The sequence below is a fragment of the Lutra lutra genome, chromosome 12, assembly GCF_902655055.1.
Source record: "Lutra lutra chromosome 12, mLutLut1.2, whole genome shotgun sequence".
NCBI lineage: Eukaryota > Metazoa > Chordata > Mammalia > Carnivora > Mustelidae > Lutra > Lutra lutra.
This window is the reverse complement of record NC_062289.1, coordinates 93,660,273-93,687,408: the sequence shown is the minus strand read 5'-3', so window position 1 is coordinate 93,687,408 and position 27,136 is coordinate 93,660,273. Positions and strand designations below refer to the sequence as shown.

The 27,136-nt window shown below is 55.0% G+C and overlaps 1 protein-coding gene across 4 annotated transcripts; it reads left to right on the top strand.

The window, feature by feature from the left end:
* The first annotated feature begins 4,216 nt into the window (after positions 1–4,216).
* Positions 4,217–26,880, top strand: MSI1 (musashi RNA binding protein 1). 4 transcript variants are annotated; one of them, XM_047698431.1, is made up of 15 exons: positions 4,217–4,358; positions 4,528–4,568; positions 5,132–5,213; positions 5,312–5,396; positions 8,286–8,327; positions 9,902–9,994; positions 13,596–13,644; positions 14,865–14,947; positions 15,416–15,533; positions 18,160–18,240; positions 19,530–19,586; positions 22,560–22,628; positions 23,351–23,505; positions 23,936–23,999; positions 25,090–26,880. In XM_047698431.1, the coding sequence occupies exons 1-14, from the start codon at positions 4,300–4,302 to the stop codon at positions 23,975–23,977; spliced, it is 1,056 nt and encodes a 351-aa protein (XP_047554387.1). In that variant the 5' UTR covers positions 4,217–4,299; the 3' UTR covers positions 23,978–23,999; positions 25,090–26,880. The 4 variants fall into 4 exon arrangements, with proteins under 4 accessions (XP_047554387.1, XP_047554386.1, XP_047554389.1 ...); XM_047698430.1 differs by having other exon boundaries at positions 23,318–23,505; XM_047698433.1 differs by lacking the exon at positions 19,530–19,586.
* The last annotated feature ends 256 nt before the right edge of the window (positions 26,881–27,136 follow it).

The following is a 27,136-nucleotide window of genomic DNA, read 5'->3' as shown; positions in this document are numbered from 1 at the left end:
TTTATTTGACAGAAAGAGACATAGCGAGAGGGGGAACACAAGCAGGGGGAGTGGGACAGGGAGAAGCAGGCTTCCAGCCGAGCAGGGAGCCCGATGTGGGGCTCAATTCCCAGGACCCTGGGATCATGACCCTAGAGCGAAGGCAGATGTTTAACGACTAAGCCACCCAGTCGCCCCTTTTCTGCTGGTCTGTAGGTATAGCCTTTTTAAAAAAAAAATGTTTTATTTATTTGTTAGAGAGAGTACAAGCAGTGGGAGTGGCAGGCAGAGGAGAAGCAGGCTCCCCGCTGAGCAAGGAGCCGGATGGGGGACTCTATCCCAGAACCCTGGGATCGTGACCTGAGCTGAAAGCAGATGCTTAACCAACTGAGCCACCCAAGCATCCCTGCAAGCATATCCTTATGCTGGTCCCACACCATCTTGAAGGTAACTGAATTTGAGCTGGGCCAAATTAACTGGACCTGGGAATATAGAGTCACAGAGCTTCCTTATCTTTCCACAGTGCTTTAGAATTTTCAAGGTGCTTTCATACACATGAGATCACCCAAATCTTGCAGCAACTGAGAGAAAACATGGACGCTCAAAAGGCTTAGTGGTGTATCCCTAGACTGATTCAGCCAGAAACAGTGCCCAACCTGTCACGTGCTCTCATTACCCTGGCCCATCCCCTCCTGGTTGAGTCCAGAAATTTGGGAGAAGGAAAACAAAAACAAAAACAAAAACAGAGAAAAATTAGAGCCAAATGACAGGAAGTGTGCAAAACACACCGATTATACATATTTGGCTCCTAATCAGCTTATGATAAAATTTCCCTTCTCCTGTATGGACAAGACATGGAATGTTCTGGGTAATCCATGGTTTTGCTTGGGTCTTTGCTCCTTCAAAGAATGAAAACACAGTGAAATACTCTCAACACCAAAACCACATGGACTGTAATTTAATCTTTAATTTTGTTGTTGTTGTCATTCTAGAAGACTCTTCAGTGTATTTTAAAGCAATGTTTCTTCAAAAGTGGTCTGAAGAAAACCTCAGCTATCGTCATCATCTGATAGAGGCGCTTGTAAAAAAAAAAATGCATTCTTCAAAGCTCCCAGGCACCCTGTGTCAACTGAGAATCACTGGGTGATTTTTTATGCACATTAGGGTTTGGGAACCACAGTTTTAGAGAATGAAAGTCAAATTATGAATATCTATTATCATTGCACTCAAGAGATGCAGACATTCTGCTTAAAAGAGAGCTCTGGATCACAACAGTAGATTAATGTACCTCATTCCTACAAGTCTTTGCTAAAACACCACCCCTCCCTATAAATTTACTGATTTAAAATTGCTTATCAACCTCTTCTCCATGCCTCCCAACCTCCCTATCCCCCTTCCTTTCTCCACAGCACGTACGAACATCTGACATATTATTTATTTACCTATCTATTTACCTGTTTGTTAGCTGACTTCTGTCTCTAGAAAGCAAGTTTCACAAAGGTAGTGCTAGGAATACGGCATTCAAAGTGATGTCTGGCTGGTCGCGGGTGTTCAATAAATATTTGTAGAAAGAATGAAGGTACCAACTTGCATCAGAGTGCTTGGGCATAATGTCATTTGTCCCTTGGGTTTCTGGAAAGGATTTTTTTTTTTTTTTACACTATAAAGCAAATTATTCTTTCCTTCTCTGAGTGATGCTCGGTGTGCGTAGTAGGAGAGAGAAAGAGCTGGAACGGCATCCTCTAATCTCCTAATTCTGGAGTCTGGGCCGGTTGCTCTGAAGATCATTTTTCCTTAATACCACTGAGATCCTCAATTTACTACAAGGATCATGCATTTACAGCTGCATTGTCCTATGACGGCTACCCCTACTGGGAACAAAGTGGACTGAAGCAGCTAGGCTGAGATGAACCTATGGTAGCAGGAGACTTCTGTAAGTCCACTGTGCCTCAAACCAGGTAGGGACAACAACTAGATGAGATGCTGCCCCTTCTGAGAACCTGAATGAGAACGCTAATCAATGGATCCTATCTCCATGTACCATTCATGCCACCTTGGCTGGCTCTAAGTTAACGACCCTTACCCGCTTCCTATCCTCCAAGCCACGTGTCCAACAGCATCAGCACACAAATCAATGCTCACTTGCCCCCAGCCCTGCCCCGCACCTCCCCATTTTGGGCCCATTTTACCCACAAGGGACGTGAAGTTTAGACCTACCAATAGCCGGTTCCCTAACACCAGATTCGCTACCTGCTGACCCTCATCTGTGTCACTCCCAGGACACACCTGATATTCCAGTTTGCAGTGAGATGGTGAGAAATACCCTGGGTGAGGTGCCCTCCCCCACCCCCAGTCCAGGGGATGCTGAGAAGCTGTGGGTAAGTAGGACAATAAAAACAGGAAAAAGCAAGTTTGTTTCTAGTGTTATGCGCACAGGGTGGCAGGATATACCTGCTGAGTGTTCCCAGAAGGTCCCCAAGGAAACCATTAACTTGAGTCTCTCACTGTTCTTATGTGTGGGGTGGCTTGGGGGAGGGGGAGGGAAGGTATACTAAGAAGAGGGGGATGGGCACCGTTCCAGAGGTCAGGGTTATGCCGCACAGAGCTGCTGTGCACATTAATAAAAGGTAGATGACTGAAGGATGGATATCAGGGTAAGCAGCAACGGGTTTGTCACCTAGGGTTGTCACTGGGTTACATAGGGTGGATTTAAGGTAGAGAAGGGGGAAGGAGTGGGAGGTGAGTTGGGAGGGAGAGGCTCCTGTGGCAATGAGATCCCTAGCAGGGATGGGGGGTGTGGGAGGAGTGGCTCTCTTGGCCTCCAGCTTTGACCCTTTCTTGGCTGGTCTCAGCCAGGGAATTGAGGAGAGGAGATGGGTCTGACGACCTGGGGACAGGGAGGGTGGCCTCTAGCTCTGGAGCTGATCAGAATGGATATTAGGGTTCCCGGACTGGAGGGAGGGAGTTTTGGGGGAGGGCGAGGTGGCTCCTAGGAGCCTAGGGTAAAAGTATGGGAGGGGATCTCAGAGACTCAGGAGATGGAGGCGTAGGGAGGAGGAAGTGAGAAGTGAAGGCGTTTGCCTTCTTGGGGAGTAGGTCTCAAACTGAGGCGGACTGAGAAAAGTAACTCCAAACGCAGTGGGGAGGCAGCTGAGGTGAGGGTCTTCCAATCCGATGGGGCTGGGCTTAGAACTCTGCAAAAGAGTTGGGGGGGGTCATTCGGAGGGGAAGGTGCACAGCTGAGCCGGCGGCCTCCTAAACTGGAAACCGGAGGTTCTAAGCGGCACTGACCTCTCCCCCAGCCTCGGTGGGGAGGGCCGGTGAGCGTCCGGAACCGGCTTTCCCGAATCCAAACAGAAGTCCGAGTAGGGCTGACAAGTGAGCCAGGAGTGCGAGAAACAGTGAAGACTCCTCACACTGGGGGGTGCGGGTGGCATTAAACTGGAAACCCAGACTTGAAATTGGGGGGGGGGGGTCCTCAATAGACCATACAGGAGGGATTTGGGGGAGCTGATAAGTACAGCAGGGGCAGAGAAGGGATTCAGGAAACTGACACGGTTTCTACTGGGGTGCTGATGGAGTCTTCCCACTCGAGACGCGATGCATTGGAAGGGTCCCCCAGATTGGATACAGAGGATATGGGACACTGGGAGTGGGCTGAGGGCGGCTGAGGGGCAGCCCTGAAACAGGCTCTGAGGAAATTGGGGGCAGCTTCTCATTCCCACTGGGGGAATGGAGGGCTCTTCACCAGTTGGAACGCCGGGCGCATGGAGGGGGGCACTGGGGCTAACTCCCTCCCGACCCAGGGAGATTGGGGAGCTCTTAAATTCTGTATAGCGGGGACCTGAGAGGGAGGACTAGGGGGTCCCCGATCCGGAACCGAGCTACCTTGAAGGCACCGGGAAGCGCTTCATTCCGGGAGGGCGTTCCCACGGCCCGGCCCCGCGCTGGGGTGGGTGGGGGGTGCGGCCGCGCCCTGGTCCCGGCCCGCCTCGGGATTCGGGGTCTCTCTCGCTCTCGGGGACCCGGGAGCCCGCTAAGAGCGGGGTCCGGACGCCGCCGCCTCGGCGGGCGCCCGGGCGCGCGGGCGAGCGCGGGGCTTTATGCGCGCAGGGCGGCGGGGGGAGGAGCCGGCAGGTCGGCCCCCGGCGGGCCCTCCCCTCGGCCGTCCCCGCCCGCCCGCCCGAGCGGGGTCGGGGGAGGGGGCAGCATGGCCTGTCCGTCCGGCCCCCTTCGCCGCGCTCCTCATCTGCCCCGCGCCGAGCGCTGCCGCCGCCGCCGCCGCCGCCGCTCCGCTGCCCGCGCCGCCCGCGGCTCCCGATGGAGACTGACGCGCCCCAGCCCGGCCTCGCCTCCCCGGACTCGCCGCACGACCCCTGGTACGGCCCGGCCCGGCCCGGCCCGGCCTGCCCGGCCCGCGCCCGCCCCGGCCCCGCCAACATGGCCGATCCGGGTCGGGCCGGGCCTCCCCGGGGCCCGGGCCCGCGCCCCCTGCGCCCTGGCGCCCGGCGCTCACGCGGGCCCTTTGTGTCTCTCCTCCTCCCGCAGCAAGATGTTCATCGGGGGACTCAGTTGGCAGACTACGCAGGGTGAGCGAGCCCGGGAGCGCCCGCCGGCCAGGCAGGGCACCCTGGACCCCCCGGCGCCCCGGAACCGGACACCCCAGCCCGGCCCTGCGCCCTGCTGACCCCGGGCGCCCCCGCGCCCTCTTTCGCGCCCCGCCCGGGGACCCCGAGAGCGCAGGGCGATCGGCGAGCGCGCACGGCCCAGCGGGTGGAGGGGAGGAGATGAGGGGTTCACGGGGGCATCGGGGGGGTGGGCTGGGCCCCCGGGACCCGCCGGCGGCAGCGCCAACTCCGCTCGCACCTGCGGCTCAAACTTTTGTGAGGCGGCTCCCGGAGCGGCGGGAACCCGGCCGGAGCCGTCCCCCCTCCAGCCCAGCTCGGCCCTCGGCTTCCTGGAGCCCCCGTGGGCGCCAGAAGGCTCCACGGGAACTGGGTGAGGGCCACGGGGTGGGGGGGCAGTGGAGAGTGCGCAGGCTGCTTGGCGCGGGGGCGGCCGGGCCGCGGCGGGGTCACCGGGGGCAAAGGACGGGGGAAGGGGGGAAGGGCGCGGGCCCCGAGCTGGTCCGAAGGCGGGTGTGTGGTTACAGAAGGGCTGCGCGAATACTTCGGCCAGTTCGGGGAGGTGAAGGAGTGTCTGGTGATGCGGGACCCTCTGACCAAGAGATCCAGGTGAGCCCCTCACCCCCTCCTCCTGCTCCCGGCTCGCCCCCCTCAACCACCACTCACTGCCTTGTAACCATCTGCCTCTCCCTCACTACCGCGCGCAGGGGTTTCGGCTTCGTCACTTTCATGGACCAGGCGGGGGTGGATAAAGTGCTGGCGCAGTCGCGGCACGAGCTCGACTCCAAAACAGTGAGTGGCCCTCCAGGCGTCGGGGGTCCTTTGGGAGAGGGAGGCCGCCGGAGGAGAGGGTCAGGACTCTCCCCAGAGGACAGTTGGATGGGGTCCTTAAGGAAGGAAGGAAGGAAGGAGTTTTCTGAGTAGAAGGGCTACCAAGCTCCGAAACTTTGTCACTAGAGTCGGGGGTGGTAGGGAGAGGAGAAGAATCCCAGGCCTGCGGTGAGATGCTAACATCCCCCAGCCCCTCCCCGTACCTACTAATCTTGGTGCCTCCCGGAGCAGCTTGGGGTGGGGCTAGGTCCCTCCCCTAGCCCAGACTGGGTGAGTCAGGGTTGCAGAGACCCACCCCGTGGCTTCTGTGGACTCTAGTATTTGACTCCCCACCACCACCGTTCCAAACCAATAGCAAAGCATCACAGAGTCCCCCTCTCCCCCCCTCCCCTTTTGGTCTATGAGCTCCCCGCTTTGTGTGGAAGACAGGAACCTGCTTTGCCCGAGAAGGGATTTATGAGAAGGGGACTAGCTTGCCTGGAAACAACCCTTCTGAGGGCTGGATCCGAGGAGAGGCTGCTTTTCTGGCATTCAAACTCCTAAAACATTTTACTGCTGTCCCACTGCTCCCCAGTGTCTTGGGCCCTCCAGGGGGCGCTGGCCCAGGCCCCTGCTCTAGGGGAGAGGGAAAAGGAGAAAGTCAGAGGAGGGGTTACTCTGTGATGGGGTGACCGGAGGCCAGGGGGCTGGGACAGTGTGATCTCTCTCCACACTCCCCCACTCTCCTCCAGCTCTGGGCCTCCCTGCTTGGGTCAGTCCCTGGCTCCTGTTTACCTGTAACAATAGCCGGTTGTGCCCAAGAATTTGCTAAATTACCGCCTGTCCCCAGCTCCTGTTATCTCTGCCCAGTGGCTCCCACTCCTGCTCACAGTAATGAGCAAATGAGGCCAGGCCTCAACTTTGCCGGCTCTGAAAGGATCTTCTTGGCGCAGAGTGAGTGACCCAAGCTGGGAATGGAGAGACAGTGGCCTATTGTTTTTGGTGATTATCTGCCATCAAGCTGCCAGTTCTCCTACCATCCCCTGTCCTCAGAATGCACTGATGGCTTCAGCAGCGCTCAGGAAGCTGAGATTTAGGGACTGGGGCTTGGGAGGGGGTCGGTGGGGGTGGGTTAAGGAAGATTGATAAGGAGAAGAGGGAAGAGGGAAAGGAGGGTGTGATGGGCATCCTTCTGGGGTTTGGGACTCAAAAAGGCAAGGGCTTTGTGTTTGGCATTCTCTGGCCTGGGTCTGGGGGAGTGGGTGGGAGGGAGGTTTATTGTGGGGAGTCTATTTTGGGTTCTGGCTTTCACCTTTTATTTACTTGTTGCGTTTTATTTATGTTACCAGCCGTGAGTCAGAGTGGAGGTGGGGTGTGTCAGGGATCGGGTGTGCGTGGGTCTGTGGGACGTGGCTTGGGTACCATCTCCCCATCAGGGTCTGCGCAGGGGGACTGTCTGAGGTGCTCTGGTGGCTGGGGAGGCTGCTTCCAGGAGAAAGAGAAGGATGAAAATGTCCGTAGAGGTACGAAATCACACCTTCAGACAGGGGAAATGGGCAGTTGTGATTTCCCCTGGAGCCCAGTGGGACTTTGGGAGAGAGGAGACATTGCCCCAGCATGGATTTTAGAGGTTCCTTCTCTGTGGGCAGGTCTAGTGGGGGAGCCCAGAGGAGGCCGATCCCTGGTTCTTGCCATTTAGGCAGAGAGGAGCCAGAGCCGGTTGCCTAGAATGAGGCTGAGTTTTGAACGGAAGGAACAAGGTAGACCTTCCCTGCGATTTGCTGGTGAACTTCTGAGTGATATCCACCCAGGTGGGTGGCAAGAAACTCTGGAATGACCAGGCCCCATCGGTCCTGCATTGATCACCATGTCTCTTGCCCTGGCATTTGCTGTTTATCAGTACCCAGGAGCACCCAGGTGCATCTTGCTTTTCTCCTTTGGTTGTTCACAGCCAAGGGCAAAGGTGGCCTGCTGGCAATAGCACCTTTGTTTGCTCAATGAAGGGCAGTTCACAAAGGGCTGCTTTCACCCCTGTTATCTCATTTGATTCCCCATGGCTGCCCCTGAGAAAAGTGCGTGTGATTATCCCCACTTTGCAGATGAGGGAACTGAGGCTCAGAGGGGCGGGCAGGTTGCCAAAATCAGAGGCTTGGGCTGGAACCCCGAATTTCTGATGGAGTCCAAGTCCCATGCCCTTGCACGTTACCAGAACCCGCGCCCTGATTCACTCCAAGCCTGGCCGCATTTTCGCTTGCAGCCTCAAAGAGGGCTGTTAGATGTCGATAGTATTGAGGGAATAGAACTGAGTCCATTCCTGGTGATTTATGAACTCTTACCTTAAAGCAAAGAGTTATTTCCATCCACAAGACTTCCAAAGTCTGGATGCATGCCTCACCTAGACAGGTACCTGCGTGAAGTCATTAGGTGAGAAGGGCCCTCGAGTAGTAGTACCCTGTGCTCAAAGGAGTTAAGACTTTGCTTACTTTGTTGGGGTTCCTGCTGTGAGCCAAACACTTTGTCAAGTGCTTTGTAAGCATTATCTCAAAGTCTGGGGACAAACCCTTTGGGATGGGTGTTACTATTTGCCTGTTTTGCAGGAGAGGTTGGCCCTGAGGCTCAGAGAGGTTAAGTAACTTGCCCAGGGTCTCACAGCTGGGAAAAAAATGTAAGTGGGATTTGAACCCAGCAGCCTGGCACTAGGGCCTAATTGCTGAACCACTTCACTTTTCGGCTAGAGGCTGTGGTGATTCCTCTCCTCTCTGTGTCACCTCTGTGTCCTGGGATGAGAGAATTCTTCAGGGCTGAAGGCTGTGTGCTCACCCATTTGAAGTGCGAGAACCAAGGTCCCTTTACCTCTCCCTTCTCTTTCAGATTGATCCCAAGGTGGCCTTTCCTCGGCGAGCACAGCCTAAGGTGGGTATGTCTGTGTCTGGGAAGAGCCGTGTTACTTCAGGTGGGGGTCTCCCTAGCATTCCCGTCTATGGGAGATGCTTCTGGAACCTCTCTTGGGAGTGTTTCTGGAATAGACTGGTATGGGAAAATATATCCCTAATGTCCTGGCTTTGTGAATTGAAGACATCCTGCCTCTTTCCATCTCTGATCTGGGATGGACTAGGAGGGGGCTGCATGTGTTGGGAGAAGGAGGAACCCCTCAGGGGGATTCATTGTCCTGTATTTGAAGCCAGTACCCTTCAGATCCTGAGTCGACTTCTGTCTGACCTCATAGATCACAGCCTCTAAACCCAGTGCCCCTGGGGAGGTCAAACCCAGGACAGACACCCCCTGAGGCTGAGCTAGAGTCAGGCCGGGGAGCTGTCTTTAACCCCCAGTCTCCTTCCTACCTACAAGTTTGCTGTATTCAGCTTGCAAAGGGGGAAGGGAGCATGGAGTTGGTCACCTGTTGTCTTTCAACTTGGGTGAGTGGCTGCCCTCCCAGTGTTTTCTTTCTCCGGTGTGGTGGTGAGTTTTTCTGGGTTGTGTGTGAATTCTGAGCAGTTGAGCTATATAGCATTCAAGACTTTTGGTGCAGGGTAGGGGTCTGAGATTTTATTTCAGGCCTCAAGGCAACTAGCCAAATCTTAATTTTTAAATGGTTAAATATAGGGGACAGGAAGGAAGGCTGATTACAGAACAGGGAGCGGAGGACCCCTGAGTCTGCTGACTTGGGTCCTAGGACTAGGTCCTCCTCCAGGAGATCTCTTTCCCCCTTTGCGAGGGGTTAGGTAGGAACCAGGATGCTTTAAGGTCTTGAGCCAGTGGCTTCCACCATGGTGCCCAGCTCCCGCCACAGCAAAGGGAGAGGGACGAATTATAGGAGACAGGAAGGGGACATCTCTAGAAGGATCCAGCAGAGGGCCTGAAAGCAATTATGGAGCAGGTATTGGAAGGAAGCCGCACCAGGGAGCACATGGTCGGAATTGGGTTAATTCCATTAAGCAGTTTGGTGACAGAAGGTGCTTTAGTGTTAGGATGGGGCTGGGAATTGCTGTGGATTAGCCATGCGCTCCTGGGGTAATTAGGACCATGTGTTCTTCCTAAAACGGGGCTGGGGCCACAGGGCGGTTGGTTTGGGAGGAGGTTGAGGAGGAAAATGTCGGCGTTGAGTTCAGGGGAACCCTGTGATGGGCCTTGGTCTCTCCCAGGGGTGCTGGTGGGGGTCTCTGAGTTACACTATAGGTCTGGGTCACTAACCCGCCCCCTTCCCTGCATTGGTCCTTATGGAAGGCATTTTCCCCTACACAGACCCCAGGGATGGAGGCAGGAGGGAGGCACACTCAAGCCAGCCAGTGTGTGGGGTGCACAGCTGCCCATGACAGGCCTAGAGGCAGGGGTCCATGGGGGAGCTTGGTGGGGGGGGGGGGGTTCTGAGTAGCTAGGGCCACAGAGAGCTTGTCAGCTGGTGCCCTGGCAGGAGGGCTCGAGCCCCTGCTGGTGGCAGTAGGCCACAGGACTCAGATGCCCACTTTCTCATTCCCTCCCCTTAACAGATGGTGACTCGAACGAAGAAGATCTTTGTGGGGGGGCTGTCAGTGAACACCACGGTGGAGGACGTGAAGCAGTATTTTGAACAGTTCGGGAAGGTGGGTCAAAACCAGGGGTGCTTGCTGGGGGTGCTTTCACGGGCTATGGAAGCCCTGCAGAATTGGTCAGTACCAGGCAGAGTCCAGCCAGGTCATTCCAATTCTTGCAAAAAAAAAAAAGGTGAAAAGGGGACTGGGTCCTTTTGTGGGTGAGGCCAGGCTCCTGTCCTGTCTGGGCCCCAGCCTCTGGAACCAGCTTCAGGGAGAGAAGCCACACAGTAGCTGTCCCTGTTGTTGCCCTTCCCCTGTGTTTTTCTCTTGCTTATCTTCATTCTCCCAAGGGAGGCCGCTCTCCCCTAGCCAGTTCAATCTAGTCACCCCTTAGCCTCCTGGGAGTTTGCACCTGTCCAGGCCATGGGCGGTTGCACCTTCCCCCACTTCTTCCTGGTGAGGATGATAAGGAGGCAATAAATATGATTCCCCATTGCACTCAGCACCCTGCTTGCACAGGTGGGAGCTGGGGGGAGGTGCTGATTCCCTAGCTATTTGAGGGGGGTCACTGAAGAGAGCACCCTAAATTCCTGATCAGGCCCAGCAGATTGGCTCTCAGCTCTGAAGTGCATTGAGCTTAAATTTCTGGACCGTTTAGTTTACGAAGGAGATGTGGCATCGTCAGACAATAGGGTGTCCCCAGAAAGGTGAGTGATGGGAGCATCAAGGTCCCATGGGGATATGGCAAAGAGGGGGCCAAGTTTTAAGACTGGGGGTGAAGGAGGGCTGCTGTGCTTAATGCTTAATGTCCCTGGTTTTCCATAACGTGAGACAGTCTACAGGCTTCGTCTCTACCTACCCATCAAGGCGTTTTCAGTTGCCTGCTAGGCCAAGGGCGGCCGCCTTGGGAATGGGATGTGAGCTGGGGACTGGGTGGGTTTCCAGGGCCCTGTCTCTAGGGGAGAAGAGGAGAGGGTGGGAGGTCCCCTGGCCAGCGGCTGCAGGCGGCGTGGGGGCCAGAGGCCTAGGCTCAGGCGCCTCCGTGGGGACCCGGGTACAGGACGGAGGGCAGGTCGGCGGTCTCGGCCCCAGAGGGAAGGGCGCTCCTGGGAAGCAGCAGGCCCGCTCGGCTCCGGCGGGGTGTCTTTGTGTCTGAGCGCCGAGCATTAGAGCTCGCACTAATCTGATCCAGCAGCTGTGATTGGAGGCCGCCTGCCCCCGGGGCCGGCGTTGCCATGGCAACCGGGCCCCAGGAGAAGCCGTCAGCGGCCGCGTCTTTTGTTCGGGCCTAAATCGGCGTTGGCATGTGAAACCGGCCCGGGGAGGCCAGGGGGAGCCGGAGAATAGGCTGCCAGGGAGCGAGGGGGACAGCCGGGAATGCCAAGGGCCCCGCGGCGGGGGGCCCCCCCGCCCGGATCGAGGGGCCGCCGCCGAGGGGGGAACAATGGTCAGCCGCCATGGCTGCCACTCAGGCTTAGCGGCCGCCGAACTTGGCGGCTCCCACTGGTCAGCAGGCCCCGGCCGCCTCCCCTCCCCCTGCCGGAGCCCCCCTGCCCCCGGGTTCCCATGGAGACCAAAGCCTATTAAGGACACTGGGCTGGGAGCCTCCCTCCCCTCAGCTGGCCTCAGGAGGGGACACCAGTGGGGGTCCCCTGGACCCCCAGCCACTTTCCTTGCTCCTTGCCCTGGCCTCAACCCCACTGCCTCGGTAGGGGTCTGTCTAGCCAAGGCCAGGTTTGAAGGATCTGGGGGGCCAGGAGTGGTGGAGTTGGATGGTTGGGTGAAGGAAGGCCAGAAGGGCTGTGGATTTGGGCTGAATCACTCTGTGGGTCAGGCAGGAAACTAGAGCTATAGGATTAAGGAAGAGGGTGTGGCTTTTATTCATTATTTCAAAAATAATTACTGAGTACAAGTCAAGGTGCTAGATAGGATGGCCATCACCATAGCTGACCTGGGCGCTGTCCTTAGGGAACCTTCAAGAGCAAGGGGTATTGGGCTGTTCGTTCTCTTCCCCCATGTGACTGTGGGTAAGCCCCTCCCTAATAAAGGTCATAATAGCTATTACTTATTAAGCACTTACTGTATCCCAGGTAATGTGAGTTCGTGTTACAGGTGCTATGTCATTTATCTCCTCTATACAATTGATAAACACTGTTACACCCATTTTACAGATGAGGAAACCTAGCCCAAGGTTACCCAACCAGCAAATGCAGGATCTCGGATTCCATTTCTAGTCTGTCCTACTGGCAGCCTGTATTTTTATCACAACTAGATTTCTGGATTTCTCTTTTCCATTGTTAAAACAAGAGGGAGGGGAAGATGTGCGGAGCCCAAAGTTTCTATCCAGTTTGGCAGGTCTAGCTGATTTGGGATTGGACACAGAATGGGTCCATAAGGATGAGAGTGGCAGGGGTACTCTGCCGCAGGCCCCTGGAACAGGAAGCTCATTGGGGAGGGGAGGTGTCATTTCCCTCTGAGATCCTCCAGGGACCCCGCTGCCTCCTGGCTTAGTGGGGTCCTGGATCTCCCAGGGTGAGCGTCAGAGACCTGGTGCTGCTTGGCGCCTCAGGAGAGCTGGGGGACCACCCTGTTCAGAGGCTGCCTTCACCACTTTAATGAGGCAGATGACAGGCTGGAAAGAGAGCCAAGGAGAGTGGAGGAGAGGCTGTACCCAATGGCTTCAGGAACTTTTCCTTCATCCCTTGGGTGTCTGACCATTTGGGGGAGGGTCAGCAGCTAAAATGGGATGTGTGTGTTGGGGGGGGTGGAGGGATGGGGGTGGGCAGGGTACAGAAGCAGCCCTTGATTTCCACCAAGGACAAATCAAACCTTAGTTTAACCCCATGAGGTGGCTGACATTGGCTGAAGAATTAAGAGGACAAGAAGGAAGTACCAGCTGTAGGCAAAGGGAGGGAAATGAGACTGCAGGAGGGAAGCTAAAGCCTTTGGCTGTCCATGTATCCAAGGGGGTGCCATGAGGGAGTAGCAAGAAGAGGAGACTGGGGTGCGAGGGAGGGGGGATCATGTAGCCCACTCCCCCTTCCTCAGCCCCTGCCCCTCCCCCAGTCAGTGGGAGGCAAGCAGCCCAGGCACTGAACTCTACTTGCTTTAATTACAGCCTCTAGCAAAAGGAAACCTCAATTAGAGGAAAAGATCTGTACCAGCAGAGGGGAGTCAAGTCTGGCTGGAGTGGCTGCTGTCCTCCTGGCCTTTTGCAGAAAGGGAAGAGGCTTTCATTGCCCCGTTTCTATCTTGCTCCCATATTTCCTTCTTGAGCACCCACTCCGTGCCTCCTCCTCCTCCCAGGCTTGCTCTAGGATTTGCTGTGTGACCTTGGTGGGTGACTTTACCTCTCTGAGCCCACTTCCTGATCTACAGAACGAGGCTCTTCCATTGCCGGGACTGTAGAGAGGATGATGGGGCCAAGAGGCAGGCACGTATTCGGTGCTTCGTATTTGCAGGCTTGTCCATGGAGAATCTGGTGGTTGGTTGGGAGGTGCCTTGGCATCCAGGTGGGGTAGCGGATGGAAAGTCATCCCCTGCACTGGGAGCAGGTTCAAAGCGAAAGCCTAGCCTGCACGAGAGGCACGTGGGTGTGGGAGCCCCTGCTACGGGCTTGTGGCGGGTACCCTGGTCTTTGGTGGGTCCACCATGGCAGGCTCTGTTTCAGGTGGACGATGCCATGTTGATGTTTGACAAAACCACCAATCGGCACCGAGGTGAGTGTGGCGCCTCCCCCTCCCCAGGCCAGGCTGGGGGCCTGTGGTCAGCCAGGGGGCTGCAGGTCACAGCTGCCCTTTCATCTTGCCTCCTGACATCCTATCCCCAAGGATCTGCATCCTCTCCAGGGCCTGGTCTTACAGAAGGCTTTTGTCCCGCCGTTTCCTGTGCTAGAAACTCGCCCAATTGCAGACACCCGAGAGGAGCAGAGGAGCAACCTCCCCCTTCCAAACTGAGCCCTCCCCACACACCCCCACCCCCGCCCCAGCCGCTGTCTGCCCAGCCTGTGTCTGCTGGGGCTTTACCTTGTCCCTGGTAACCAGAGCTTAGGCCAGGCCGCCCCAGGGTCAGGCTGACTGCACAGCCTCCAGCAGTCTGCTCCTGCGTTCCACCCCCACCAGCGGGCTGAGCCCAGCCCCCAACTCCCTTGCCCCTGAACCTGTGAGCATCTGGGCCACAGTGTGCATTGCCTGGTTGTTTTTCTCCCAGGGGCCTTGCCTTCTGAGAAATCCCATTCCAACCCCTGGGGCACACCCGGGAGGACATGGTTTGTTTCTCCAGTTGCTTCAGGGTGTATTAGCCTGTTTGAGGGTTGGGGTATGTGCTAGGGTGGGTATGTGTGTATGTATGTGTGTATTTGTATCTGTGCGTGCGACGGTATCTGTGTCTGAATATTTGTATGTGTTTGGTGTATCAGGGTAACTATTCACGTGTAGAGGGGGCCTTTGTGAGTGCTGCCAGGTATCTGTATGATATGTGGGTCCCTAGGTGTGTGTGTGTGTGTGTGTGCATGCGTGTGCGCGTGCATGCGGGCATCTGTGTGTCATATATATGTGTGACCGTGTACAAACATAGGTTTGTGTGTGTATGCTTCTGTGTAAATGTACATAAGTGTTTGCGTGTGCTCTTCCTTCCTTTGGAAAGCACCTGAGGAGAAAAGGCACGTTGAGTTTATTTTCATGATGGCTGTAATGCTTTCTAATTTGCTGTGTGACCTTGGACAAGTCACTTCACTTCCCTGAGCCTTGGCTTTCACATCTGTAATGCAGGGGCTAGAAACCCCGCTTCAGCAGGCAGGGAGTTGAAAGGCTCCCAGGCTGTGGGCAGAGGCTTTTGTTAACTCTCAGGCAGTGGCCTGTAAGAGAGGAGTGCTGGTGTGGTATCACTAGAGGCTGGGTTTTGACCATAAACCCTGGTTTTTGTCCCCTTTGCGCTCTAGGGTTCGGGTTTGTCACGTTTGAGAGCGAGGACATCGTGGAGAAAGTGTGTGAAATCCACTTCCATGAAATCAACAACAAAATGGTGAGGGGGGGACCGGACGGGTGGAGGTACAGAGAGAGACGGGGCGGGGGGGTCTCAGAGGTTCTAGAGGCCCGCAGAAGGGAATCACAGTCCATGGGGCAGAGCCGGGTTCTCCTACCCCCTGAAGATCTGGACACTGAAGCCCGTGTCTCCTTGTGGTTACAAAACATGGCTGGTGGAGGCAGAGAGGCCCGATTAACCTTTCTCACTCTACCACTTGCCAGTCTCTTCGTTAGGCAGATGACCTCCTGCTTAGAGCCCTTTTCCACATCTGTGCCCGTAGTACCCCCCTCATGGGCTTGGTGTAAGCCACTACGGCCTGCAAAACCATTTACGTAATCTCTGGCACCCAGCGAGCACTCCATGAATGGTATCTACGAACCTAACAGACAGGAGGGCTGCTAGGGAACCAGAGGGTCTGCGACCCTGCTGTCTGGAGGAGGGACTAACCCTCAGGTCTCATTGCAGGTGGAATGTAAGAAAGCTCAGCCAAAAGAGGTGATGTCGCCAACGGGCTCAGCCCGGGGGAGGTCTCGAGTCATGCCCTATGGGATGGACGCCTTCATGCTGGGCATCGGCATGCTGGGTATGTGCTAGGCCTGCACCTGTGGCTACTTCCTGTCCGGAACTGCTCCCAGGGCTCCTAGGGGCTGCGTAGGTGTTGCCTCTCCTCTGTGGGCTGCCCTCCTGCTTGAGTCCCTGGGCTGGAGTGGGGACCAAGGAGCTCAAGCTTCCCAGCCCACCCGGGGTGGGGCGATTTGGTTGTGGGGTGCTGCCCTCTGGCGGTGGCCAGAAAATGGCTCAGCTGCTCCTTCTTCATCGATCCTTCTGTCCATCTGTCCACTTGTTCATCCATCCATCCATCCAACTCGTAGTGATTGAGCAACTATAAAATGCAGGGCAGTGTGCCAGCAAAGAGAGCAGTGACTTTCCTTGGAGCTTTGTGGTCTGGCAGGGAAAACAAGTAAGAATATGAATAAATAGGGTTGGATGGAGTTTAGGGGGCTCAGAGTGCATGGGCGTAGGGAACTGGGACAGAGGTTTGGAGAAGCCAGAAAGAAAGTTCCATTTAAGTTGAGGGCTGTGGGTTGAGTGGGTGCTAGTTGCAGAAGGTCAGGGGAGAAAGGAAGGGTGCAGTGTTACAGGCAGAGGGGAGAGCATTTACAAAGACCCAGAGACTTTGGGGAAGGCAAAAAGAAAGCAGCTGCTTCTTGTCACTCAACTGATACCCACTGAGCAGTTTCTGAGAGGCAGGCCCCTGCCCTCCTGGGCTTTCCCACCAAGCAGGAGGCAGGAGTCAGTAGGTTTGTAGCATAGCCTTGGGAGGCTGTGGGAGGTCCAAGGAGGCACCCAAAACCCACCTGGTGGTCCAGGAGGCCCCCTGGAGTAAGTGCAGGGGGCCATGAGCCTTGGAAGGTAAGCAGGATCCAACAGTGCTAGGGGCCCACAATGATGGGGGGGTGACATCTGAGCTGGGCGCCCCAGGGAGCTCACAGTCTCCCTAGAGAGACAAGATGCATACACAGAAAGAGAACTGTGTAGAGGAGTCTTTTTGCCAGGAATGGAGGAAGGGGAGCTCTGGGAATTCAGAGGTGGTGGTGGGGGCATGGGGGCCATGGCATGGGCTAGGGGTCAGGATTGGGATCGCAGATAGAGTGGGTGAGGAAAGCAGCATCCACACAGGGCACTGCCTTTGCTTCAGGTTTTCTTTTAACTCTCTATTCAGAAGTAATTTCAAACTTTCAGAAGAGTTGCAAAAATGTGATACAAAGAATATCCATGTACCTTATGGTTAATATTATATCCCATTTGCTTTTACCCATTGCTCTCTCTGTATGCGTATATATGTGTGTATATATAGATGTATAGACACACACACATAATACACTGGTGGTTTTCCACTGAATCATCTGAGCTTAAATTACATGCATTATGGCCCTTAGCCTGTAAATACTTCAATGTGTTATTTCCTAAGATTAGGGGTCTTTCGTCCATGAAACCACATGATAATAATCCACTTCATACAATTATGTTTTTCCAATATTTTAAGCTATTTCCCAGTTTGATCAGTTGGCCTAGTAATGTTCTTTATAGCATGTTTTTGCCCCCAAATAGGATCCGGGCTAGAATCCGATATTGCGTTCAGTTGTCTCGTCTCGTTAGCCTCCTTCGGTCTGGAACACTGAGACCCGTTTTCTTTTCAAGGTGATTCATTAGCTGGTTTCACCCCATTTTAAAAACGACAAAGAAGGAAAGAGTGGTTAAGAGACTTAGAACCAGTTAGCTCTGAATGCGAATCCCCATGACACCATTATTACTCTCATTGCTTGTTATTATTACTCTGTGATTTTTCTGGCAAAGCTGCAGTTACATATTAGCTGCATACATGTAGCAGGAACCAGGAGCTTGTCCTGGAGATAAGAAATAAAAGATGGGGAAGACAGAAAATCAGCTCTTTGAAAAAGCCCTGGGAGGCGCTCCTGGCTGGCTTAGTTGGAGGAAAGTGTGACTCTGGATCTCAGGGTTGGTCCTGAGATTGAGCTCTGTGTTGGGTGTGGAGATTACTTAAAATAAAAACAACAACAACAACAACAAAGCCCTGGGATAAGTTCAGATAATGTTATCGTTGGTGCTATGGGAAAATTGATAAATATTGTAACTGATGGGAGGGAGGAATCTTGTGGAATGACCTCTCCAAGGAGGTGACATTTGAGCTGGGACTTGCACAATGACAAGGACACAGTCACGGGAAAAACTGGCAGGGGGAGAGTGTTCCAGGCAGAGAAAACAACCTGTGCAAAGCCCTTAGGTGGGAAGGAGCTTGGTGGCTTTGAGAAACAGCAGGGAGGCCAGTGTGACTGCAGGAGAGTGCAGATGAGGACAGAAGGGAGGCAGGAGTCAGCGCAAAGGGTCTTGGTCAGGGTTTGGACTATTCTCAGCCAATGTGTCTCCTCTCTGAGCCTCAGTTTTCCCCACCTGTAAAATGGGGTTCCTGATAGTACCTGCCTCTTAGGATTCCTGTGAGGCTTAAGGAGAGAATGAAGTATGCAGTGGGCTTAGCCCAGGGCTTGGCATGCAGAAGGTGTTTGGTAAATGTGGCTGTTATCTGTGCTGTGAGGTGGGAAGGGAAAAGAGTGGCTCAGATCCTTCCCTGCTGAGCAGGGTTGCAGCACTAGGTGAGGCCTCTGACACTAGCCCCCTCATCCTATCAGGTTACCCCGGTTTCCAGGCCACAACCTATGCCAGCCGGAGTTACACAGGCCTCGCCCCTGGCTACACCTACCAGTTCCCTGGTAAGTCCTGCTTGGTTGTCCCTCTGCTGCCAGCATGTCCCCGGTTCCCCCGGGCAGTCTGACTCCTCAGGGCGGTGTCTGGGGGTGCATGGCTGGGGGAGGGCGGGTCTGCCTGCTGGAGGCTTGGAAGGAAGGGCATGTCTGAGGAAGAAGCACCTTTCCCCACCCATCCCCTCCCCCGCTCCTCCCCAGAAGGTGGGGACCCCCCCACCCCCACGTGGTCCTGCATGGCACGGTTATCTCTCAGGCAGATCTTTGCCTGCATCCTGCCTTTTCTCCCCTCATCACGCCATTCTGAGTTGCCACTTCCACCAAAGAAGGCATCAGACTTGTGGCAGAAGCCTCCCTGAGGGCCAACGCCAGCTGTGTCTTTTATGGTCACACTTACAATGACCATGTGCTCCGCTGAGCCCTCTAAAGGCCCACAAGACTTTTCACGCCCCCCGCCATGCGGAAAAGCAATCCAAAACCTTGATGATCATCACCCTCATTTGTAATTCAAAATAAAAATAACACTAGACCTTAAAGTAAGTGGCAGGAAGCCCAACACAGCTCTGAATTTTGCCATGGTGGGTCTTCAGTGTTGTTTTCTTTGAAATATCAGACATTAAATTTTTGCATGCTTTTTTTTCTTTTTCCATTCTGGTTTTTTTTTTTTTTTTTGGCCGGGGGGGAGCCTTTTTAAGAGGGTCCCTGAGCACTTGCATCCTTTGCCTCTTGGGCTGTCCAGTTTGGCGTCCTTCCTTGACATGATGTTGTCTAATCCTGACAACACTCACGGGGGAGGGATGACCATCCTCATCTTACAAGTGAGGAAACAGTCTCAGAGAGCAAATGGCCTTGCTAAGACAACCCATCATCTAGAAGGATGTGGAGCTGGGAACCCAGCCTGAGCCTGATAGGCTCTGGGGTCACGGTTTTTCATCAGTGCTGCCTCGCCAGCTCCTCCCCACAAACAAACAAACAAACACACACAGGAAAAGAGGAGGATTCTGGGAGGCGTTTTGGTGCAATCTTAACATCTTTTAAGAAACACCAGAACAGTCGCTCCGGCACTGGCCAGCGCCCAGCGTGTAGGTGGCAACTCCGCCTGTTCTTTTTCTCTCTGTCTCTCCTCTGCCTTCTCCACCTTTGCCTGCTGGGCACCGTGCTCTCCCCATCCCAGCTCTGGGGTCCTGTGCATGGCCTGTCCTCCTACCCAGTGTCCCTGTGGGTGCACCCGTCCTCCCTGGGCTGTGCCCCAGGGGCCTCCCCTGGATCTTCCTAAGCTGTTTTACGTTTCATTTTAGAATTCCGTGTAGAGCGGACCCCTCTCCCGAGCGCCCCAGTCCTCCCCGAGCTTACAGGTCAGTCGCTCGGATTTCCTACACCTCACAGGCCACACGGGGAGAAAGAGAAGGACCCAGGGGTCTTCCCCGGGGAAAGCTAGTGGGACCCTTTTCTCCTGTCCAGCAGCGCTCTGGCTGTGGGGACAACAGACTCTGCGTGGGGACAACAGACTCTGCCCGGGCCCTGGCCAGTCTGTGTAGCTCATGGCCCTGAAGGGTGGGGCATGGGGCCAAGCCCAGCAGATGGAGGAGAAATCACTCATTCATCTATTTGGCAAATATTTATCTAGCGCCTCCCATGTGCCAGGCACCGAGCAGACTAGACTCTGGGATCCAGCAGTGAAGAGCCAGGGCCTCACACTCAGACTAGAGTGGGCCCGGTGGGGTCTTGGACACACTGGAGTGCGCATGCCTCCACTCTGTGCCAGCCGACCCTTGCCGGGAGGGGATGCCCACCTAGTAGTCGGAGATCTGTTTCTGAGGGAAGCCAGAAACCCAGCTTTTGCTTCTGAATGGATTTTTCAATAGTTCTCAGATGTTGGCAACGAATTTGAAATTGTTAAACCACTGCAGGCCAAACGAAACCTTTGTGGGGGCCAAATCCAGCCCTCAGGCTGCCCGTTTGCAGCTTCCGAACAAGCTGCCTGAAGGCGCACTTGGCCTCCTCCGGAGCCATCTCTCCCCCTGCAGCTTTTGCTTGGGACCGGCAGCCCCTGCTTCGGGGCTGGGGGCGTGGCCAAGTCCGGGAGGAGGGGCGGGGCATGTGCAGCAAAGGTGGGCTGCAGGGGGTTTCTCTGTTCAACCTGCTTCTCCCCCACCTCACCCCAGACTCTCCCCCCCAACCTGGCCGTGTGTGGAGGACGTGAGCATGGATGCAGCTTGCGATGACACCTTCCTTCCAAGGGGTGCTCGGGGGGGTCCCCCAAAATGGGGAAAGGGGAAGAAAACCAGGGGGTGAGGAAAGGGGAAGGAGTAAAGAGTCCTGTAGGTGGGGGGTGGTAGAGGCCCCTCCCTGAGCAGAATTGGGTTTGACCCGCCATGGAGATGTTGGAAGGAAGATTCTTTTCTCCTCATTTCAGAACTTTGTGCTGAGGACCTACTACGTGGGTTACTCAAGCCAGGCCCCAGGGACACGGCAGGGACAAGACAGGGCCAGGCCCTGTTCTCACAGGACGTGCAGTCTAGAGAGGAAACCAAATACTTATTATATAAATGAGTAATCCCTTACAGTTGTGATAAGCAGTTACTCAGGTTGGCTGCGCTGACTTTGCTTTGTGGAAATGCCTAACCAGACTGAGAACCAGGCATCAGAGCCCAGCCCCTGCCCTTAAAAGAACTGAGAGAAGACACGTCCCCTCAGGTCCCCTCAGCGGCTGGCTTGGTGCAGGGGAGGAGGCTTTCCCTGGAGGCCTGGAGTTTGGACTCTTCTCTTGCCTTCAGGAGATGTGGGTGTTTCCTTCAGGCATTCAGGAGACATTTATCATGCCAGATGCTCTTCCAGGTGGGGATGCAGCCATGAATGAGACAGACAAGGTCCCTGGCTCCTGGAGCTGGTATTTCAGTGGAGAGAGACGGCAGTAAATAAGTAGACAAATGAATGAACTAATTGCAGAGGGTGAGAAGTCCCACAGGGAAAATAAAACAGGGAGATGCTTTAAGGCCTTAGGGCCAAGGGCAGGAGGCTGCCTTAGCGAGGGTGGCCAAGGAAGGGGATGTCGGGGTGAGGAGCCAACTGTATTGGCTCTTAGGCAAGGCTCTTCCACAGTTTAGGAATCATGCTGTTCCCAGACTTTAATTCCCCAGACCCAAGGCTGTTCAGGGGCCATTTCCGGAGTCCCTAGCCCCAATCCAGTACCAGTTCTGGGTCAAGGTCGCCAAAACAGCCCCACGGGGTGCATTTTGGAATGGCAGACTATTCCTGAGGGTAAATGCCAACTCAGAGGACTCTGGGTGGGGTGCGGCCTCAGGGGCTGCAGTGGCAGAGCCAGGCGGTAGAGGGCGCTCACCCACTACCGCAGCCCCAGGGAGCTCCAGGTTCAAGCCAACCCCTTATTTAAGAAGAGGAGCCTCTTAGGGGCGCCTGGCTGGCTTAGTCCTAAAAGCATGCAACTCTTGACCTCCGGGTTGTGAGTTCAAGCCTCCCATTGGGTGTAGAGATATCTTAGGGGTAAAAAGAAGAGGTTCCTTTTACTCCTTCAGCATTTATTAAACACCTACTGTGTGTAAGACAGGGTGCTGGGCACCATGGAGGTGGACAGCAAACAAGGATATAGCAGTATCTGTATGTGAAGAAGGGAACTAGAGAAGGAGCTAGGGGAATTTGGGGGAGATAGTGGTCGTTTCCGTTTCGGAGGCCATCAGGGGAGCCCTGAGGTGGGGAATTGGGTGCAGAAAATTTACCGAGGGCACCGGCCTCAGGAGGAGGACAGTGAGTGAAACAGGAGAGGCAGAAGGGCTGAAGCTGAACTGTGGCCTGGACTGGAGTCTGGCTTCTGCCCGATCCCACCGGGAGCTCTGAGACAGGCACTGCACCTCAGCGTTGGCCCCACCTTGAAGCAACAGGCCTGGCTTCTTGTACCCCATGTCAGTCAGCCAGTGGCTCTAGTTGCCTGGGGTTGGGTTGCTGGCTATAAGCTCCTGGGAGCCTCTGGGCTAGGTGGTCCCGTCCGGCCAGCGGCACTCTCTAGAGAAGGGGGCATCACTCAGAGCAGCTCAGGGTGGGGTGCCCCGCTCCCCACCCTGAGTTTTGCGTTGTTTAGCTGTGTCGCTTGAGTTTGGGGGTGGGAGGAAACTGAGGTTGAGTCCATTGCTAGGAAGCTGTCCACTCTCCTTCCTTTCTCCACCCATTCTGTGGGTCAGGGCACAGCTGGTGCCCTAAGGGAGTGCCTTCTGCCTCTATGCGGATGCCTTGATGCTGCCCAGAGGGGGCCTCCATTGTCCACTTCAGTCCCCTCACCCAGCACACTGAAGTGCCCATACCTTTCCTTTCAGCCATTCCTCTCACTGCTTATGGACCAATGGCGGCAGCGGCAGCGGCGGCGGCTGTGGTTCGAGGGACAGGTGAGGACTTCTGGGGTGCAGGAAGCAGAGGAGAGGTGTTCAGGGCAGAGAAGTCTAGAGGGGAGAGGAGGTAGCTACTGCCACCGTTTTCAGAAGGACTTATTTATTTATTCCTTTGCTCCCCAAGTATTAATAGAGCACCTGGCGAGCCAGCCAGGAAGGAGGCTCCTGTCCTCCAGAGCTTATAGGCTGGTGGGGGCATCGGGTGTGACAGAGGCAGGCATTCTGAAGGACAAGCCTGCTCTGCTGGAGCGAGCCTGGTACCAGAGGTGCTCACAGCCGGAGCCTCTCAGGAAGGCTTCCAGGAGGACACACCCCTTAACTTCCAACTTGAAGGCAAAGTGGAAGAAAAGTGTCCCAAGCAGAGGCCAGTTAGCCTGGGGGGAGTACAGGAACAGGGCGTGGGGAGGACAAGCAGGAGGAACCAGGCCCTGGGAGACACAGAACATTGAAGCAGTGGAGTGATGTCGATTCTGGAAAATGCACTGGGCTGCCAGATGGGTGGCGATGGAGGGACCTGGGGAGACCTCCAGGGAGTGGACCCACCATCCCGCTGGGATGTAGGGATAAGGGAGAGGGAAGGCTCAAGGTCATGTTAAGTGGGTGGAACAGGTTTTGTTTTGGGGGGGGGGTGACGTGGGGCAGCAGTGGGCGCCGGGGCTATCACCGTCTTCTTTCTGGGTTGCCAGGCTCTCACCCCTGGACGATGGCTCCCCCTCCAGGTTCAACTCCCAGCCGCACAGGGGGCTTCCTGGGGACCACAAGCCCTGGCCCAATGGCCGAGCTCTATGGGGCAGCCAACCAGGACTCAGGGGTCAGCAGTTACATCAGCGCTGCTAGCCCCGCCCCCAGCACCGGCTTTGGCCACAGTCTTGGGGTGAGTGGCCAGTCCTGGAAGACTCACAAGTTGGAGGAGGGAGAGGTTTTGTCTGTTTGCAGGGGCAGAAAGGGGCTGAGGGAGGATGGATAGAAAGAGACAGTCACCAAGGGGGAACAGTGGGGCTCATCATTCAATCCATGGGCCAGGCATGAGGCGGGCTCTGGGGATATCACGCAGACTCACTGTCTCTGGCCACATGGAGGCTAGATTCTAGCTCAGGGGTGCCCTCATTTTAACCAGGGTACTGGTAATATGCAGATCCCAAGCCCTACCCTAGAGTGTCTTCTCCTGCGTCTGCAGTGGGGGCAGTATGGCAGGGCTAGACAAGGGTCTGTGCCTCACCCTCGGTGTTCCTCAGAAGAAAGGAGCCCCTGGGTCTTCTCTGCATCCCTAGGAATTCTAGGAGTCAAATTCTTTTCTCCCCCAGGGCCCCTTGATTGCCACAGCTTTCACCAATGGGTACCACTGAAGCAGGAAACAGGTGGCAGGAGGTGAGGAGGTGGGCCAGGGTCTGGGGTGGGGGTGGCACTGGGGAGGCTGGCACCCGGCAGCGCCGTCTGGCACACAGACTTTGTCCCCGCCTTCATGGAGCCCACGGTGCAGGGAGGAGACAGAACTTTCATGACCGCAGTGGTCAATGAACCTGAAAAGCTGCTCAGCCTGCTACATAAAAAATGTAAATGAAAACCACAATAAGGCAGCCAATGCCACCTGTCAAAGATTTTTTTTTTAAGATGCCTAATGCCCAACATTGATGAGGGTGTAGGGGAAGCAACAGGTAACTTGTCTCAGGGTTTCCAAAGGGCAGACTGGCACTCTTAATCCAGATGTTAAACATTCATGCCCTTGACCCAACGATTCCACTTCTAGGCATTTATTTAAAAAACTGCAAAAAATCGGGGCACCTGGCTGGCTCAGTTGGAAGAGGGTGTGATTCTTGACCTCAGGGTCTTGAGTTCTAAGCCCCATGTTGGGTGTAGAGATTACTTAAATAAAATTTTTTTAAAAATTTAAAAACTGCAAAACACTGAAATGCCCATCAAAGGGAGAGTGAGTACTAAGTCAGCATATGCATACGCCGGCATATTACACAGCCATGAAAACGGGATACTGTCAACATACATGCATGTCCAGAGAGAGAGAGAGCGAGAACTCTGTACACATGGTCACAGGGGGATCCTGGGTGAACCTGGGGCATTTTGTTTGTTCCTTCCTTCCTGCGTCGTTTCCAACGAGCATTAGTGGAGCACTGTTTCAGGAAAGAGGGATGTAGGAGACAGACAAGGCCCCTCTCATGCTACAGACAAAAATCAAGTGGACCAATGATGAACTTCCAAATTACGTGTGAAGAGGCTGCTTGAGATTAAAGGTTCAGAAAAAGTGCCTCCGAGAAGGCACTACTTGAATAAATCCAGTCATGCAAAAATCTAGGGAAAGGGCATCCCTAACAGGGAACAGAGCCTGAGAAGTGTGTGAACAGAGCTCTGCTAGGAGAGGCTGCTTGCGTTCCAGGAGCCCCTAAGAGAGGGGGCGCGGAGACACGTAGACCCGGCGTCCCCCTAACCTCCTGTTGTGTTCCAGCGCCCCAGCCTGCAGCTGACTGAGGACCACAGTGAGCCAGCGAGGGGGCGGGGACACCTCAGCCGCAGCCGCCGCCCCCTCCCCCGCAGCGACTCGGACCGCTACTGCCTGCCCCCCACTCCCTGGGCCCGGCCCCTGCCCTGCTGCCCCCGGACAGCGTCTGGCTCCCCTACTAACCTCCCTCTCTTCCGCCCTTGGCTCCCCTCCCCCACCTGCCCCTCTCCTGCCCGCTTTTATTTATTTTGGATTAGCCGGTTGCCCCCCACCCACCTGGTTCTCCCCTCTCAGGTCTGTGCCCCTTCCTTCCTGCCGCGCCCCCATAGGACCCTCCCCCCCAGAAGGCTTTTGTATTTGTGCATAGCTAGAGTGAGGGCGGAGGGGGTCTGCTCTAGGCCGCAAGCCCTAAGCTTGTTTTTTATTCTGGTTTCCCCTCCTTTTCTCTTTACTTTTTTTTTTTTTTTTTTTTAAGAAACCGTTTTTTAAACTATTTCTAGGTTTGTGAATGTGAAGCCCCAGGCCGCAGGGGGCAAGGGGCCAGGTGCCCCCCCACCAGCTGAGAACAAAATGTCTATGTGGGTGTGGGCCCCTGGCCACCTCCCTCCAGCCCTGGAAAGGAGGACAGGGTTGTGTAGGCCAGGCCAAGCCCCTGGAACCATCCCGTCCTGTATCATATGTAAATACTGTGAGGTGAAGCCCCTTACCCCTCTCTAAGACCCCTTGGGGGTGAGGGCATTGCCTCACCCCACCTGGCAAAGGTCTCCCCCTGTGTTTCTGTCTCCTCCTCAGACACCGTTACTGTAAGCTTGCAAGCCTCAACTGTGGCCAAGGCAAGCCCGCTCACTCAGGCCCTAGGGGTCAAGGCCTTGGGCCTGCTCACCCCAAAAACCCAGCGTGGGGGCAAGGGGTGAGGAAAGAGAAGGGCTCGCCCGGAGCCACTGCTGGAAAGGAATTAACTCTCCAAAGGTCTCCCCCTGCCCCTACCTAGGTCAGGCCTTCATGGTTTCTGCTCTGAGCCCCCCATGAGCGGGCATCAAGGGGGCACTTTGGGAAGGGGTAGAACCCAGGGGATAGCAAAGGGCTTCTCAGGGAACCCCCACATTTTCTCACTGAAGTTTCCCACCAGGATGGTCCCTTGGCAGCCCGAGCCCCCCCAAGTCCCCTTCAAAGGAAAAAGAGGCTCAGGGTCTGACTCTTCATGAACAGTGAGTGACCTGGCCGGCTCGGCAGGGCTGAGGCCTACCTACCTGTTGTTGTCCCTCTCTCTGTGTCCCTCTCTCCCAGGTCTGAGGCTGGGGACCTAAGTTCTCTTCCCCATCACAGTTCCCATCCCTGAAAACCCCCTTTGGAGAGTTAATTGTCTGTGTGAGGTGCTTAACCTATTAGCCCTGAGAACACAAAGCAATAATCTTTGTTACTGAGATGCGCGGCTGTTCGTGTTTTTTTTTGTTTTGTTTTTTTTTTTTTTTTAATGTTTCCTAATAAAAGAGAAGCTGCATTTTATTGGTTTTTATTTTTAATTTTCTACACGTTTGAGCTGAGTCATGAGAGACTCAGCTTCCTTCTCTCCCTTTCTTGTGACCCCATCCCACCCCCACTGGGCCCACCCATGGGCTCAGGGCCCTGGAATTCCGTTTTCTGATTTGTTTGGGGAATTTTTTAAAAAAGATGTTACACGGTGTTCTGAAGCCAGCAAGTTACCACCCTCCGGTGTCTCTTCTCTCCACATCTGTAACTTCTTTTTCCAGGTTTTATTTTCAGTTTTAAATTCCTAATAAATTATTTGAAAACGGTGCTGGCTTTGTGAGTCTCTTCCAACTCTGTACGCTCAGGTCCAAGTACCCCGGTGACAGCCTGTTTTCTCCTACCTTCTGTTCTTCCCTTGAAAGTCTACACTTTCCATTTGACCCAGCTTCCATTGACAACTTCTTGAGCAGCCTCAAAGCTTACTGTTGTTGATGACATAGAACTTCATGCCTATTAGGATAGCCATTATTTTTTAAAAAGGGGAGGGGAGGGGAGATAACAAGTGTTGGTGAGGACGTGGAGA